Source organism: Hemisphaericaspora subhashii (assembly GCF_019202705.1).
Source record: "Hemisphaericaspora subhashii strain CBS 10753 chromosome Unknown scaffold94, whole genome shotgun sequence".
Taxonomy (NCBI): Eukaryota; Fungi; Ascomycota; class Pichiomycetes; order Serinales; family Debaryomycetaceae; genus Hemisphaericaspora; species Hemisphaericaspora subhashii.
The window spans coordinates 23,282-39,820 of record NW_026057262.1 but is presented as its reverse complement, the minus strand read 5'-3'; the positions used below and the strand labels follow the sequence as shown (position 1 = coordinate 39,820).

The 16,539-nt window shown below is 35.9% G+C and overlaps 6 protein-coding genes across 6 annotated transcripts; 5 read left to right on the top strand and 1 right to left on the bottom strand. All coding sequences in view use genetic code 12, as the record gives it.

Annotated features, from left to right (window-relative positions):
* Positions 1-192: 192 nt before the first annotated feature.
* Positions 193-1,518, top strand: PTC6 (type 2C protein phosphatase; the record flags this gene model as incomplete). Its single annotated transcript, XM_049405894.1, has 1 exon — positions 193-1,518. One exon carries the CDS (start codon positions 193-195, stop codon positions 1,516-1,518), a length of 1,326 nt encoding a protein of 441 aa, XP_049264546.1.
* Positions 1,519-1,654: 136 nt separating this feature from the next.
* Positions 1,655-1,927, bottom strand: J8A68_002171 (mitochondrial 37S ribosomal protein uS19m; the record flags this gene model as incomplete). The annotated part of the gene is made up of 1 exon (XM_049405893.1): positions 1,655-1,927. The coding sequence occupies one exon, from the start codon at positions 1,925-1,927 to the stop codon at positions 1,655-1,657; it is 273 nt and encodes a 90-aa protein (XP_049264545.1).
* A 260-nt stretch (positions 1,928-2,187) lies between these two features.
* J8A68_002170 (putative ATP-dependent RNA helicase) lies at positions 2,188-4,104 on the top strand (the record flags this gene model as incomplete). The annotated part of the gene is made up of 1 exon (XM_049405892.1): positions 2,188-4,104. One exon carries the CDS (start codon positions 2,188-2,190, stop codon positions 4,102-4,104), a length of 1,917 nt encoding a protein of 638 aa, XP_049264544.1.
* A 259-nt stretch (positions 4,105-4,363) lies between these two features.
* J8A68_002169 (DNA-dependent ATPase) lies at positions 4,364-7,687 on the top strand (the record flags this gene model as incomplete). The annotated part of the gene is made up of 1 exon (XM_049405891.1): positions 4,364-7,687. The coding sequence occupies one exon, from the start codon at positions 4,364-4,366 to the stop codon at positions 7,685-7,687; it is 3,324 nt and encodes a 1,107-aa protein (XP_049264543.1).
* A 194-nt stretch (positions 7,688-7,881) lies between these two features.
* Positions 7,882-8,760, top strand: J8A68_002168 (uncharacterized protein; the record flags this gene model as incomplete). The annotated part of the gene is made up of 1 exon (XM_049405890.1): positions 7,882-8,760. The coding sequence occupies one exon, from the start codon at positions 7,882-7,884 to the stop codon at positions 8,758-8,760; it is 879 nt and encodes a 292-aa protein (XP_049264542.1).
* A 4,171-nt stretch (positions 8,761-12,931) lies between these two features.
* On the top strand, positions 12,932-13,162 carry J8A68_002167 (uncharacterized protein; the record flags this gene model as incomplete). Its single annotated transcript, XM_049405889.1, has 1 exon — positions 12,932-13,162. One exon carries the CDS (start codon positions 12,932-12,934, stop codon positions 13,160-13,162), a length of 231 nt encoding a protein of 76 aa, XP_049264541.1.
* Positions 13,163-16,539: the final 3,377 nt, after the last annotated feature.

Genomic DNA, 16,539 nt, shown 5'->3' with positions numbered 1-16,539 from the left:
TAAGTGATGACCGAGATGCGGTAATCCCCGGGTGCTTGTATTTTTTTTTTTGTTGGGTTTGGGATTTTTAACCCGAATGACATTCTTCTGGAAATTTATAAGTAATAAAACGGTGGAAATTTAATTGGGTAAGAAGGAGACACTGAGAGTGACCTATAAGTCTCCCCAATACTACTACACTCTCTTGTCGCAATGTTGAAGCAATGCTGTCGTCGCCATAACATACGTCATTCCAGATCGGTATCAACTGCAATTACATTCACTGCATTAGATAGATCCCCAGGAATACCGTTATCACATACTGAACCATTACGTATTGGAAAACTACGAGTCCCTTTACTCAAGAGTCCTTCGCATTTAGGTCATGTCACGAGTCGAGTCAATCGATTATATAATGAAGATAAGTACTCAGCACATGTACTTAATATTCATGACCGAGTCTTGTTTAATTTCAATGTGTTTGATGGACATGGTGGAGATTGTTGTTCGAAATATTTGGCAGAAAATTTATCACAAGAAATAGAACTGGCCGATGGACTAGCTGGTACTAGCTATAAAGATGGGAGTCAGACCGAAGTAATGTTGAAGAATTATGCAAAGAATATTGGTGGATATTGGAGACGATGGTATAAATCCCGGGAAGCAAATCTTGAAAGCTATCATGCCAATAAAATAACCCTATCAAAACTCCCCAACCAACTAGTGAAAGATGATTTATGTTGGAGAATCCCGCTAAGTTTCTTACAGACCGATTATCATTTCATGGAAGCCAATGAACAAGATCAATCAGGATCGACTTGCACCTCAGCCCTAATTGAAACCATATATTCCCAACCAGGGGTATTTCAACCCTATTATGAAAACTACTTCTTCAATCGTCATACCATATCCCGTCTTACCATCGCTCAAGTTGGAGACACGCGTGCCATCTTGGTTGATAAAAATGGACTTGCAAATGCACTTACAGAAGATCATCATCCACTGAATCCACTTGAAGCGGAACGATTACGGAAATATGCCATGAATATGATCATGACTGATTCCTTCGGCGAACAGCGGTTTATCGCCTTGGCAAACACACGATCATTTGGAGATGTCCAATATAAGGAAGTTGGGGTGACTGCAGAACCTGATATAAGACAATATATAATTGGAGATCTGAAAAAGATAAAACAATTTTTGACACGAGATGAAATCAATAAATATACCATTGGTGGCTTGGGTGGAGATGAAGGGTTTTTGATCTTATGTAGTGATGGGGTGAGTAATATGTTAACCGATCAAGAAATTGCTGATATTATCATGACACATTTTGATATGAAGGGACATACGGTAGCTACTCCCCAGAGTTGTGCTCAGGAAGTGATTAAGTTTGTGGAATATGTAGGTGGGGATGATAATGCTACGTGTATGGTTGTGAGGTTGAATGGATGGGGGATGTGGCCTACTGTTGATAGGACGGGTGAGTTAAGACAAGCAAGATTAGTCGATTATAACCCAAGAGGAAGAGCAGGTTAAAAATTCTTATTTATTACTTATTTATTTATTATTGTCGTTTTAGTTCTTATTATTACTCATACCCTCTTTATTAGAATATATATATACAAGCTGCTATAAATTATCTCTTTATTATACAAAATACCACCCAGTCTCTCTAATTCTTGGTATATTTATAAAGGAATCTTTGTCTAGTCGGAGCAAATTCACCCAATTTAGAACCAACCATATCATCAGTAATCTCTACTTCTACATATTCTTTCCCATTATGAATCTGGAATTTCAAGCCTACGAATTGTGGTAATATGGTGGCACTTCTAGCATTGGTACGTACTGGTACTCGATTCTTGATTGCTTGTGCGATTGGTAACGGGACGATATTGGGACCTTTCCAGGTGGATCTTTTCAATAAATGCAATGATGGTCTCATCCTTGTGTGTTTCGTATGTAATGCTAAGGTGTTGGGAAGGGGACTAGTTCAAGTAAGCTTACTCTTTGTAGGTTAGTTATTCTCTAATTGGTTATGAAAGAAATTGAAAATGAAAAAAATTTTGGTGGTGAAGACCGGAATTATCTTAGGTCATGTGATGCACTACCGGATGTACGCTAATTTTTATTTTTCAGATTTACCATAGCAGAGATGAGATGGAGTTATTGATCTCTTCTTATAGTCAACTTCACAGAGAGACAATGTTTGGTGCTAGGTTTGATCCGACCGCATTGGATGACAATGTTATAGAATCTAATACCCCAACTAAGAGTAGCATATTAAATTTTAGAAAGAGACGATTGAGCACTCATGAAGATGATAAAAGTGATGATGAGGAAAGGGAAGATACAAATGATAAGATAGAAGAGGATGATAACCTGTCTGAAGATGAGTCAAGTGAAGATTCCGATGATGGTGAGTCTGAAAGTGATAATGAAAGCGAAGAAGATGAAGAGGAAAAGGAAGCTGACGATGACGATACTATGAGCATTGATGAAAAGGAAGGTGATGAACAGATAGAGAAAGACGCTCAAATTGATCCAGACTACATCTCCAAACATAAAGCAATCTTTGACAAATTCAAAAAGTCAGTCGTCATTGAAACTACAACCCAGGTCTCATCAGACGAGCAAGACGAAGAAGAAGAACAAGTCCAAACTCAAGATCTTGCACCTTTACCTCAACCACAACTCCCTCGAGACAAAAAATTAGTCTCCACCACCACCCATCTAAAAAACCTCGACTGGTTAGCCACAGCAATCTACTCATCCCCCACTGACACGAAGCGATTCAGCGACATTACTCAACTATCCCCATTCATGCAAAAAAATCTCCTCAACAATGGCTTCACCCATGCATTCTCGGTCCAGATCGCCGTATTAGACCTCATGCTCCAAGACATCCAGAACCAAAAACTCCAACCTGATATCATGGGGGACATCCTCGTCAATGCCTCCACTGGGTCTGGGAAAACATTAGCATATCTGATTCCAATAATTGAAGCATTGCATACCCGAATTGTGCCCCGTGTTAGGGCTATTGTATTGGTTCCCACAAAGCCATTGATTAATCAAGTTAGATCGACTATGTTACTGTTGAGCAAGGGGACGAATTTGAATATTGTGAGTTTGAAGAATGATGTCAGTATAAAAGAAGAAGCTGGCAGGTTGAGCAATAATTCTCCACCTGATATTATTGTGTCTACTCCTGGGAGATTGGTTGAACATATTTTGGCAGAATCGATTGATTTGGATGCGTTGAGGTTTTTGGTGATTGATGAGGCTGATAGATTGTTGAATCAATCTTTTCAGAATTGGTGTCTGGTATTGATGAGTAAGATTGATCATCATATAAATATTGCTGAGACTTGGGGATTGCTGGTACAGAAGTTAATCTTTTCAGCTACTTTGACTACCGATGCTGGAAAATTGAGTTCATTGAAGTTTAGGAAACCTAGATTGGTGATTGTGAATGATCAACATGAATTAGTCAATGAAATGTTTAATGTTCCTCCAACATTATTAGAATACAAATTACATTTCGGTGTTTCTAAATCTTCAATCAAACCATTAATCTTATCTCGATTCTTAATCTCCCAAGAAAAATTAGCCAATGTATTAATCTTCACGAAATCCAATGAATCTTCGTTAAGATTATCCAAACTTCTTCAACTCCTCCTCAACCAATTACTCCCAACTCAAGAAATAAACATCACATACATCAACTCCACCAATAATCGAACCTCAATTCGACAAAAAATCCTCAAAGATTTCTCCACTCAAAAAATAAACATCCTAGTTGCCACTGATTTAATCGCCCGTGGGATCGATATATTATCCATTTCAGATATCATCAACTATGATCTCCCCAATTCTGCACGTGAATATGTTCATCGTGTAGGTAGAACAGCTAGAGCGAATCAAGCCGGGAATGCGTACAATTTCGTCTTTGGTAAGGGGGAGAATAAATGGTTTAATACGATCCTGAGAGAAGTTGGAAGGAGGGATAAGAAGGTTGAGAAGGTGGAGTTTGAGGTGAAGGAATTGGTAAGTGGTGAAGATGAAGTTGTTTATCAAGATGTATTACAAGAGTTGCAGAAACAATTGGCTAAGCATTGACTGAGTTGTGAGTTATATAGAGAAAGATAGTCGTGTAATAGTATTAGAAGCATTGTATTCTAAAGTAGTTTCTATGTCCCTAAACTTACATTCTATTCAAAGCGAAGTGTGAATAATCATAGCAAGCAATCTTATAATGGATGCGCTACCAGCCGGGCGTGATATGATAAAGCGCAATTTTTCTTTTCTTCTGCGTCAAGCTCTTCTTGTTAGACTACTTCTTCTTCTTCTTACGTGATAAAGTACAATATAGACTCCTATGAGTGATGATAATAAGAAGCTTACAGAAGAAGATTCATTAGGCGTAAAGCTAGTTGATCAAAATGAATTAGAAACGTCAATTACCAGAAAGGCCAATAAAGCATTATTAGTTAAAGAAACTGAAATTGATCAGAAGAGATTAGATAAAGCAATTAAAGATCTTAATAATACTATAAATAAGATAGGCTCACTCCAAAAGAAACTTGTCAATCCTAGAACTAAAATAAGTGAACGAAAATCAATCAAATTGGATATTGAATGGTTTACTTCAAATGAATTAGAACCAAGACAGAAAGATGTTGAAGAGATTACTATGAGATTAAATGAAGCTAAACAAAAACTAAATACTCAAGAGGATGAAAGCGAGATTAATGGAAAAGTAGAAAAGTTACCTGGAGAATCAGAACGTGAATTCTTAATAAGAACTGGGAAGATTACTGCATTTGGAAATGAAAACGCGTTTCAACAAGAACAAGAAATAGAAAATGTTGAGAGTCATGTGTTTTTAAGAACTCCTGGGTTTGATGATGTGATTGATGTTCCTGCTGATAGCAAGAATGATGAGGAGGTGGATTATATTGACAGTGACAACGACGAAGATTATCAAGAAGATACGCTTGCCTCCAAGAAGCGAAAGCGTCAAGACGAATCTGACGTTGATGATGAATACCTCGAAGAAGAAGATCTAGCTCCAGAATCCAGTGAAGATGAAGATATTCAACAATCTAGAAATGAAGAGCAAAGGAACATAGACGATGGAGATGAAGTGTTCTATCAACAACGACTCAAAGATTGGATTAAACGAAGATCAGCATTAAGGAAAACAGACAACCATCCCGAGCAAGAAGAATGGTTTAAACCACATCCCACAATATCCGATGGTGTTCTAAATGATAAATTTAAATTGCCAGGAGATATATTCCCTTCGCTCTTTGATTATCAAAAAACTTGCGTTCAATGGTTATGGGAATTATATACCCAGAAAACAGGAGGCATCATTGGTGACGAAATGGGATTAGGGAAAACCATCCAAATTATTGCATTCTTAGCCGGATTACATTATTCAGGACTATTAGATAAGCCAGTACTAGTGGTTGTTCCTGCAACAGTATTGAATCAATGGGTGAATGAATTTCATCGATGGTGGCCCCCATTGCGTTGTATTATCTTACATAGTATTGGATCTGGAATGGATACCAAAATTTCAGAAGAGAAATTAGAAGAGTTTCTAGAAGATAAAGATCCTTATGAATCAAAAAGTTCTTTCAGAGGTATCAAGAGTCAAATCAATGCCGAAGCAATTATAGATCGTGTTATGAAAAATGGTCACGTTTTGGTGACAACTTATGTCGGATTAAGAATTTATTCCAAGCATATCCTTCCTCGTGAATGGGGATATGTCGTACTTGATGAAGGGCACAAAATCAGAAATCCAGATCTGGACATTTCCTTAACTTGTAAGCAAATAAAAACCTATAATCGAATAATCCTTTCCGGAACCCCGATCCAAAACAATCTAATTGAATTATGGTCTTTATTCGACTTTGTATTTCCAGGTAGATTAGGCACTTTGCCAGTTTTCCAACAGCAATTTTCCATCCCCATAAATATGGGAGGATACGCCAATGCATCCAATATTCAAGTCCAAACAGGATATAAATGTGCTGTTGTTTTGAGAGATTTAATCTCCCCTTATTTATTAAGAAGACTCAAGAGTGATGTAGCCCAGGATTTACCGAAAAAGAACGAAATGGTGCTTTTTGTGAAATTAACCAAAGTTCAACAAGACCTATATGAGAAGTTCTTACATAGTGAAGAATTAAATTCGATCTTAAAGGGAAGAAGAAATGTTTTGATGGGGGTTGATATCTTACGTAAGATATGTAATCATCCTGATTTGGTGAATCGGGATATATTAATGCATAAACGGGGATATAATTATGGGAATCCCGCCAAATCTGGGAAAATGCAAGTTTTGAAGAATTTATTACAATTATGGCAAAGTCAAGATCATAAAACATTATTATTTTGTCAAACCAGACAAATGTTAGATATCTTAGAAAAATTCATCCAAGCCCTTAAACTCCTAGATCCAAATACTGGAGAAGAATCAACCGACTCTTATTTCAGTTATTTAAGAATGGATGGTGGAACACCAATAGCAAAAAGGCAAATCCTCGTTGATCAATTTAACCAAACACCATCCATTCACATCTTCCTCCTCACCACCAAAGTCGGTGGCTTAGGTGTTAACCTCACTGGAGCAGACCGAGTCATCATTTATGACCCCGACTGGAATCCATCTACTGATATCCAAGCCCGAGAACGTGCGTGGAGATTAGGACAAAAGAAAGACATCACAATCTATCGACTCATGACTACGGGATCGATTGAAGAAAAGATTTATCATCGACAGATCTTTAAGACTTTCTTAACTAACAAAATCCTCAAGGATCCAAAACAACGGCGATTTTTCAAAGTGAATGAATTGCATGATTTATTCACACTAGGTGATCAGAATGAGGAAGGTACCGAAACGGGGGAATTGTTTACTAGAGGTAATAGTGGGTCAGAAGTTAAATTTGGTGGAACTAAAACACGAAAATCGACAAGTTTGAAATATAAAAAGAAATATCAGGATGATGATGATTTTTATAAAGTGGCAAAAATCACGGGAGTTTCGAAATTGGATAAATATGTAGATGAACAAGAAGAACAAGAAGACGGGGGTCCTAAAGATGATGAGAGGATTATGGAGGGGATTTTCTCCAAGAGTGGAGTGGTTCATAGTACGTTAAAACACGATGATATTGTGGATTCTTCATCTGCCGCGGATGGGGAAATGAGTCTAGTGGAACGAGAAGCCAATCGGGTAGCCAATGCTGCTGCTGATGCGTTGAAGAAGTCAAGACGTTTAGCGAGACGGAATGAGATTGGGACACCTACTTGGACTGGAAAGTTTGGTCTTGCTGGGAAGTTTGGACCTAAGAAGAAGGCAAAGTCTGTTAAATCATCTTCTTCATCGTTGCTGATTCTTAAGGAATTGAAAAAGAGGAATGATAAGAATGATGGAGGGATGTTTGGGAGAGCCTCGAATGATAGAGATCAAGAAGAAGTGGATAGAGAGTTGACTATAGGTAAATTGGTGAGTTTTTTGCTGGATCAACCTGATTGTTTTAGTACTTCGAATGATATTGTTAAGAATGGTGATGTGGATATGAAATCTGAGAATGATATGATTGTAATTAGATCAATGCTTAGAGAGATTGCTAATTGGGATAAGGAACGTAAAGGCTGGAAATTAAAAGACGAGTTTAAATAGATTTGTATAATTATTTGTAACATAATAGTAACGTTGCAATTTTTTATTTTTGCAGTTTAAGTGTCCCCCCAACCTATCAGACGACCTCAGATTCAAATCTGTCGTTCGGATAAATTTTTTCTTCCTGAAATTGCTCCCCCACACAATATTGAAACTCCCATCAGTCCACCCTATCATTTGATTGAGATCTCCAAATGTTGAGCATAGTAAGAAGGAGGCTTTATTCCACCTCCTGGAAGCTAATTGACCACTGTCCCCAACCAGAATATGACACAGGGTGCACCCACTGCAAACCCAAACTCCCGGAACATCTCGCCATCAACACTCAACGAGACCTAAATAACACCAAAGCTGCCCCATATAAGCATGTCCTAGTATTAAGTCATGGCTATCTGAGTCTTGATACCATGGAACCGGGTATCTCTAAACATGTGGGATCTTTGGCATATCAAATCCATCACCTAAATCCCGATTTTCATGACCCGAAATATCCCGTACAGGTGTCGAATATCATCTTGCCCAATCAAGAAGAAATATTGCATAGGTTTAATATGACGGAAGGTGATAATTTAGTATATTTATATCCTGACAATAAAGCCGTGAAATTCAAAAAGGATCAGCTTGAAACGTTTGTCAAGAAATATCTCAAACATGATGAAATTGATGACGATATAAAATACCCGCACCTCAATTTGGACAAAATAAACATCAATCTCACCTATGACCACTTCTATGAAGAAGCGATCGCGAAACACCTCGTCCTAATCTGTGCCCATGGCCTCACCGATCGTCGATGTGGGATTATGGGTCCATTAATCCAGGATGAATTCCATCATGTGCTTCGAAAGGAATCAATTAGGCGCGAGGTACTGGTGGGTTTGGTGAGTCATATTGGAGGACATGCATATGCTGGAAACGTGGTTTATTTCCCTCGCGATTGTTTGAGGAACAGGGATATGATATGGTATGGAAGAGTGGGGCCAAAACAGGTGCAAGGAATTGTGAAGGAGACGATTATGAATAGGAATGTTATAAAAAGTTTGTTGAGGGGTGATCCAGAGTTGTATCGGTAGTATTTGATTTTGGTTTTACTCAGTTTATTTGTTTAAGAAAAAGGTTTCTCTTTACGTAGCATATAAGTTTTAAAAAGTTTGTCGAATTTCATTGTCTTGTAGCAATTGAATAGTAGCATGAGTAAATGTAGATCCCGCTGGTACTTTACGAATAGTAATATAAGTTTTTTGGGTCTAATGTGAAGATGCACAGGGGACGGATAATTTATGAGCCTTTATTGTGCTGCTTGTTAAGAATCTTCCAACAAATACTTCGCACCATTTTCCAGCAGATACTGCTAGTTCATCCAAACACGGCATCACTGTTATATATAGCAAGGGAACTGTTGATCTTCGACAGTAGTCACAATTTGTTTAATCGCTTCTTGAAACATGTCAAACCAGCTTTCGGGCGCTTAAACATCCCTTAACCCCTAATGGGTGGCTAATACCTAGGGGCTACTAGTTTCTAGAAGCCCGCGAATGAATCCTTCTCCCATAGGAGATCATATTCTCTTAAATTGTTAAAAGGAATGTGTGCATACGCTAAATTTTTAACCGTTCAATACAACTTACCAACCTAAACACAAGCAGTAAACTCTTCGAAAGTCAATGAAACGAACAGGACTATCCCTCCTCGGGAATCTATAGAATTGTTTGCAGAAGGTAGTTATTGAAGTTACAATACCTGGTAGGAGCTCGTAGTGTTGTAGAGAACTCCCAGTATGTATATTTAGAACTATATATCTAATTATAGATGTAGTTCCTTTCTCAGATGAATCTGTAGTTGCTCATACTCCGCATGGCATCTTCTGAACAAACTATCGTTGAAACTTATTCATACTTGATTATCCTGATTGAAGTTATATTGTTATTAACATTGTTATCATCCGAGAACTGGAACTCAAAGGTTGGGGGATTTCTAGTTACTTAAATATTAATCCCTAACCTAATTAATTATTTCGCACAGGTGGCAATTAGAAATTAACTTTCTAATAATTCATAACCTTCCAACTTACTCCTGAGTGCTTTCCCGAGAGTCCTATTTACCCAGCATTACCCGGGCTCATAGTATAATGTATTCTTCTCAATCTAACTCATGGTGCTCCTCTTCATCCGAGATTGGTCGGTCGTGGATCCATCTAAGTACCGAAGTACCCAAAGTATTATTACTCACTGCAGTGATGTCCTCACACTCAGTCACAAATCCCATTTGTGCTGCTTTTTTTTTCTTAAAATCATATATATTTGTAGCCTATATAAAAACGAGAAGAATCTATATAGAAATATAAATATATGCGCCTCCTGGACAATGTAAGGAGGGATTCATACTTATAACTCTAAGTGGTTCAAAAAACCTTTTATAGGCTAACTATGTCAGAAGACACAGTCTCGTGTGAGAATCTCCTAAAATAGGCATACTCACTAAAAAAACCAGCTTTTTCTTAAGTTGCAGTTTGTCACGTGCTTATGAGAGGGAGAACCCTCTCCACATCTGTTACAGTCAACTAATAAAGCTGTTGTAGGTTGGCATCACACCAATATGCAGGTAGCTTGAGATTCAGCGGACAATTAGGAATAGCGGGTCGCCACAGTGTATTGTTCTGGCTGCGGTCATTACATGCAGGATATTTCTGAGCCCAAGAATATATAAGCAGCAGGATTCCTCGATTCAGAGGTGAGTAGGATAATTTCACCAGACAACTAATTATACACAAATTAACCAGCTTAGTTATAAGAGATATTCTACAATAGTCTTTACCCAGCCTAAATCAATCAATACAACCCCTTAGATTTGGAGATTTGGTAGCGCTGTGTCTTGTATCTGCTTGGGTATGAGCACTCCGTTACATATGGTATGCACCGCTAGGTTTTGTTGAAGAGACATCAAGATAGTTTTTTGTTAAGTCAGGTAATTAAGATTTGAGATTTTGATTTTCTCGCCAGAAAAAATTTTTTTTCCCACAAATTTTGAGGTTAAGTGAAATTTTGTGAAAATCGCCACCCGGTAATTGGATTTCTCGAGAATTTTATTGACTAAGCCACAATTAAATTTACCACATTTTTGCCACAATTTTTTTTCAAAAGATTGCCTATTCAAGTTATTCAAATTAACTCCGCATAATTTTTTCAGAAAATCACAAAATTTCCCACCACCCGAATGAAGAATTAACCGACAAACTCTGCAACCACCAAATTAAGTGAATTATCATGGGGATCATACTTTGAATCAGAATTGAACATTAGAACTGAACGTTGAACTTATTAGAAGTGGATATTATTGAACAAGGTGAATCATTGAATCTTACCCTTTTATTGAAGAGTGAATTTCATCACATCACTGGATGGAGATTGATATCATTGAATGTTGTATTTGATTGAAGGTTGAACATAATCACACATTGGAACCTTTGAACGTTGGCATTGTTGAAATTGATATAAATTGAACTTTAGGTTTCCTGAATATGTGAATTTTTACTGAAAATTGGTATTGATTGAAATTTAGACTTATTGAATATGTGAGTTTTTATTAGAATTCAGATGGCTTGATTATTGGAATTTACTTGAACAGTGGATTTATTGAATAGTGGACCTTACTGAACGTTGGATTTATTGAATAGTGGATTTATGTCTATACCTTATCCAATTGATTTTAACCCACTCATCTTATAAAATTTGGAGAGTCAATGTTGTCACTATATTTGAATTATCTATTCGATTTGAATTATACAAAGTTGGAATCAGTTGAATTATATTTGCGCATTCGAAATTGATATTGATATTGATACTGATATTCACCTAGACCTATCATTGAACATTCGTGAATTAGAAATCGAAATTGAGATTGAAACTGAATTGAGATTGAGATTGAGAGATTGAAATTGAAGTCGAATTGAAATTGAAATTGAAATTGAAATTCACTGAGTTATTAGACTGAACAGTATTGAACTATTACTATTTAGATTTCGTTGAAGATACTTCTAGTTTTCAAGTTACTTATAAGTTGAGATCGTGTTGTGAATTATCAAGAGTTTCAGAATTATCAAGTGCAGAAATTGCAAAGCTAAGGAGCTTCTGTTTAGACAAATTTGAGACATAATTTAATCCTTCTTATGATTGGATCATCATTGCATTTAACTTTATTGTTAACCCCTCACTCCCAGAAGAATTATTTCACCTTGGAATGGATTGAACATATTATTGTTTCAGAAGAATTATCAACTACATCATTTTGGAATTATTCATTTTACTTTGTTGAACCAGATATTTTTTTTGAAATTAGTTGATTTGATAACCATACTTTGGAAGAAACATTGCGATCACCACTTAAGTTAGGTCATTATTAATTCTATTGTATTTTATGCCTTTTTACTCATTCCTTATTCAGATGTTGCATTCATAAATTGATGTTCTAATCGTGAAATTGACATATTATTGCTGTGAAAAGAGACCTTATTATCTGATCGTTACATCTGTTTTTTTTTGGTTTATTGAATTACCCCTGTTTCTTTTCATTACTTTGTTTTATCTTTCCATTTGTTTTTGTTTCAAGAGATTGCTTTATGAATACTCGTTCTGTTTATCAATATTAAACTAAGGGTTTGCAAAGTCGAAGACCATGATATTAAAATAGTGCACAAATGGGAATGTCTAACAACACCAACATAAGAATGTTTAACAACACCAAGAGGAATCTGAAGTTTTATTGAAATTGCTCAAACACTAAGAAATTTGAAGAACCATTATCAGTCATTACTATTTGAAAATTACCAGAACCATTATCTTTCATTGAAGCTTATTTGTATGCAAATCAAATGTGATTTAATCTTTTCATTATTACTGAACCATAGTTTTGTTTCATGTGAAATTGAAGTAGAAACCATTAGAACAAGATACTGCTATATAAATTGAATTACCTTGTGAATCAGTTCAACTTACATACATTAGTTTGGAGCTACCATGTTACCTATAAATTGGAGGAGCTACCAGTTTACATATAATTTTTTTCAGATGAACTTTATTTAACATTTAATTGCAGCAAGAACTGGAGAAGAAAGTGAAGATACTATTACATTATGAATTACAATTGAAGTCTACATTATCATTGACGAAGCTAGTTAATCATTCATTCATTTTTTTTCAGTTTGATTAGTACATATTTGAAGATTATCAAGATTACTATCGGCCACATATGCAAAACATTTTGGAAGAGTCACAAAGAAATGTCCAGTTTGATTCAGATATCGTTGGCAAAGTATCATTAGATAAATATCTCAATTGTACAGAGTCAGAAGCGACAACCACATTATTGATGGATTTGAAGTTGCAGAGCTCAATTTTTTTAATTATTGCTAATCAGTTAGAACATTATCATTATTGGAAACCTTATGAAGAGTCATTGAAGCTCAGAAGAACGTCTTAGCAACAGATGTATTGATTATTGATTCTTGCTTATTACTCATTGATTATTGATTATTGATAGTTGAGAACTATACCAGAGTGATTATTTCTTTTGCAGCAGATTTAGTTTGACGTTGTCATTACAAATTTTATGAATCATTATCAACTATACTATTGAAGAAAACCCAACTGAGAAGAAAACATTAATTAGCCATGATTCAGTTTGAACACTAGTTTATTGTCATACAGAATTAAGTTAAGTTATTGTACAGCTTTCGGAAATCAAACAAGTGAATTATCTTATTTTATTTCGTTATGAAGTTACATTTAGTTTATTGTTTCATGAAGTCATAAATTGAAAATCTTATTTGTTATTGATTATAGATCATTTGAAAAATTATTCATTGTCATACATTGAGATTCAAGAACAGTAGATTATTGAGTTATTACATTTTTGATCATTAATTGCATTATGGATTACGATACAATTTTTGAATTAACTTTCAGAAGAAGTCAACGAGATCAAGTTATTCATTAAAAAAAGAATTAGCAATTACAATTACTATGAATTTGACTATTAGCATAAAGTATTAGCACCCAGTATTAGCATCAAGTATTAGCATCAAGTACAATTACCCTATCATTGGTTATTTATTCATTGAAGTTTAACACAATCAAGCATTATTAGCAACACTTATTATGATTGTCAACAATTAATTCATTCTTATCACAACAACCATATTTTCCAGAATCAATTAGAAGAATATTCATCCTTTAATTGGCAGAGTTCCATTCACATTGAATTGACTACTATCACAATCACCATTCATTTTTTTTTACTTCATTACTACCACCACTACAATATGGAATTGTCACATTATTTGTTGCACCAACCTTATGAGATTTATTAGTGTTTGCTTACTTTAATTGTCATCACATTTCAATTGTTAATATTGTTACTTGTTTGCATTTTAGTTATTGAACTTTGCTCCTGAGATACCAAAGAAGATAAATACTGAAATTGTTATTGCTTAGAGTCAGAAATTTACAAAGAGTTACAGCTTTAGAAATTTAATTGATCAAATTGAAAACTTGCTATTGCTTATTGTTACTATTGTTATTGCAGAAGTCACTGAATTGTCATTTTGATATTCTGTTGTCACTTTATTCTTGAAAACTTATCCTTCAGCTAGTATTCAATACTTTATTATTTCCTCGATCATTGATGATAAATTACAGTTACGGAAGTTGTTACTAGATTATATTACCGAGAATTATCTGCATTTTGTTAAACATTTTAAGTTATATTGCATTCTTGAGTTAATTAGTTCATTACCACAAGCTTCATTTGATATATTACTATAATAACAATTTAGTTTAACGGTCCTTTCATTGTTGATATTGGAAATTGTTTGAATTTTTTTCATGTTACTTATGGTGAATTGAAGTTACTTGAATTAGAAATTGTTTATTGTTGTTACTCAGAAGTGTTAAAACTTAGACTTATCTTGCTTAAATTGAAACATGGATACAAATGATTCTGAATATTCTTATTGCAACTGTCTTTGTCTTGCCATTTTGAGACTGTGTGTCGAAGCTATTATTGAAATTACTTTATGAAGTTCAAATTGAAGATTTGTTGAATCCAATACTTCTTGAAGCACAGTTATATGAAACCTTCGAATCTTGAAGAACAATTGAAGAAGAATCTAGAGAAACAATTTGAAATTATTAGAAGATTGAGATTTGCATCTTGAATGAGAAAATACACTGTGAAATATTATTCAAAATTTACTTAAGTTAGTCCTCAGAAGATTCAATTGAGATTTAATTGCACGAAAATGTGTTACTGAAGAGTTTAGAGTTTTGTTTTTCACGACAATGTGTTATGGAGAGTTAGAGCTTGGCTTCTCTCGAAACTGTGTTACAGAGTGTTTATTGAGTTTTCACGAAAATGTGTTTTGAAAAGTTTCATTGAGTCGTGCTCAGACGATTTCATTGAGTTTATGTGAAGATTACATTCATTTCTTAAGAGCTTGAAATTGAGCTATGTTTTTTTTATGAGTTTTGTTTTGTCATGTTGGTAAGGAGAGTAGTAGATAAATATAACTTGGTCGTTCTGCGATCAGGTGGGTTGTATCTACTCTTCTTTGGCTTTTCTGGGAATCTTGCTTATGGAGGAATATGGATTCTGGATGGTGGGACGACTGCATTAAGCGAGGTTGATTGACCTTAAGTTCTTGACAAGGAATTGTGCTTGCAAAGGAAACCCCTAGACGATGGAGTGTTAGACTAGTTGAGTTGGACTAGTACAAATGATCTTGCTGCCGCAATAGTCAGTAGGAGAGAGCCGCAATAGGCCAATCGAAACGAGCCGCAATAGGCAAATAGAAATCAAACGAGCCGCAAGAGGCAGGTCCAGAATAGAGACCATAGTATTTATGTTTCACTTAACACTCACATCGAAGTCCTCATTTCATCCAGGCAGTTGCAGGTGGTAAAGCAACAACTTGGCAGCCGTAGTGTACAAGGGTTTCTAGTTACACTACCGTCGATCAAGTTCCCTAGTTATTCTCAACGTTCCAAAGATTGTCATCCATTGGTAAGATGTACACTTGCTGGTGTTTGGTTTATTCTTGCTCAATGCTGATTTGGTTGCAAAATTTGATTCCTGGCCCGTTGACGATTTTAAAACCAGGTCTTTTCCATCACATGTTGGCTATTTTCCTCAACTCATCGCTCATCCTTCGCTGCAGTCGTTTCGGTGGCTCAGTGAGGACACTGAGTTTGGAGGGGGGGAAAGTGTTGTGGGTTGGCATCACACCAATATGCAGGTAGCTTGAGATTCAGCGGACAATTAGGAATAGCGGGTCGCCACAGTGCATTGTTCTGGCTGCGGTCATTACATGCAGGATATTTCTGAGCCCAAGAATATATAAGCAGCAGGATTCCTCGATTCAGAGGTGAGTAGGATAATTTCACCAGACAACTAATTATACACAAATTAACCAGCTTAGTTATAAGAGATATTCTACAATAGTCTTTACCCAGCCTAAATCAATCAATACAACCCCTTAGATTTGGAGATTTGGTAGCGCTGTGTCTTGTATCTGCTTGGGTATGAGCACTCCGTTACATTGAAAAAAAATCAGTCACAGTGGCCGAGTGGTTAAGGCGACGCCCTGCTATTGTTAGCGGTTTAGGCGTCGGGATTTTCCTTCGCAGGTTCGAATCCTGTCTGTGACGCCATTCTTTTTTGAATTACTTTTTGCTAATCCCGGGTCTCGTCTTGATGAATTGGGGAATGTTTGTATCATGGTAGGATAGTATAATTATGATGTGATATTTGGTTGTCGGCCCAACCATTGTTGGTGTGCTGTCGTTCTTGGTAGAGGACGA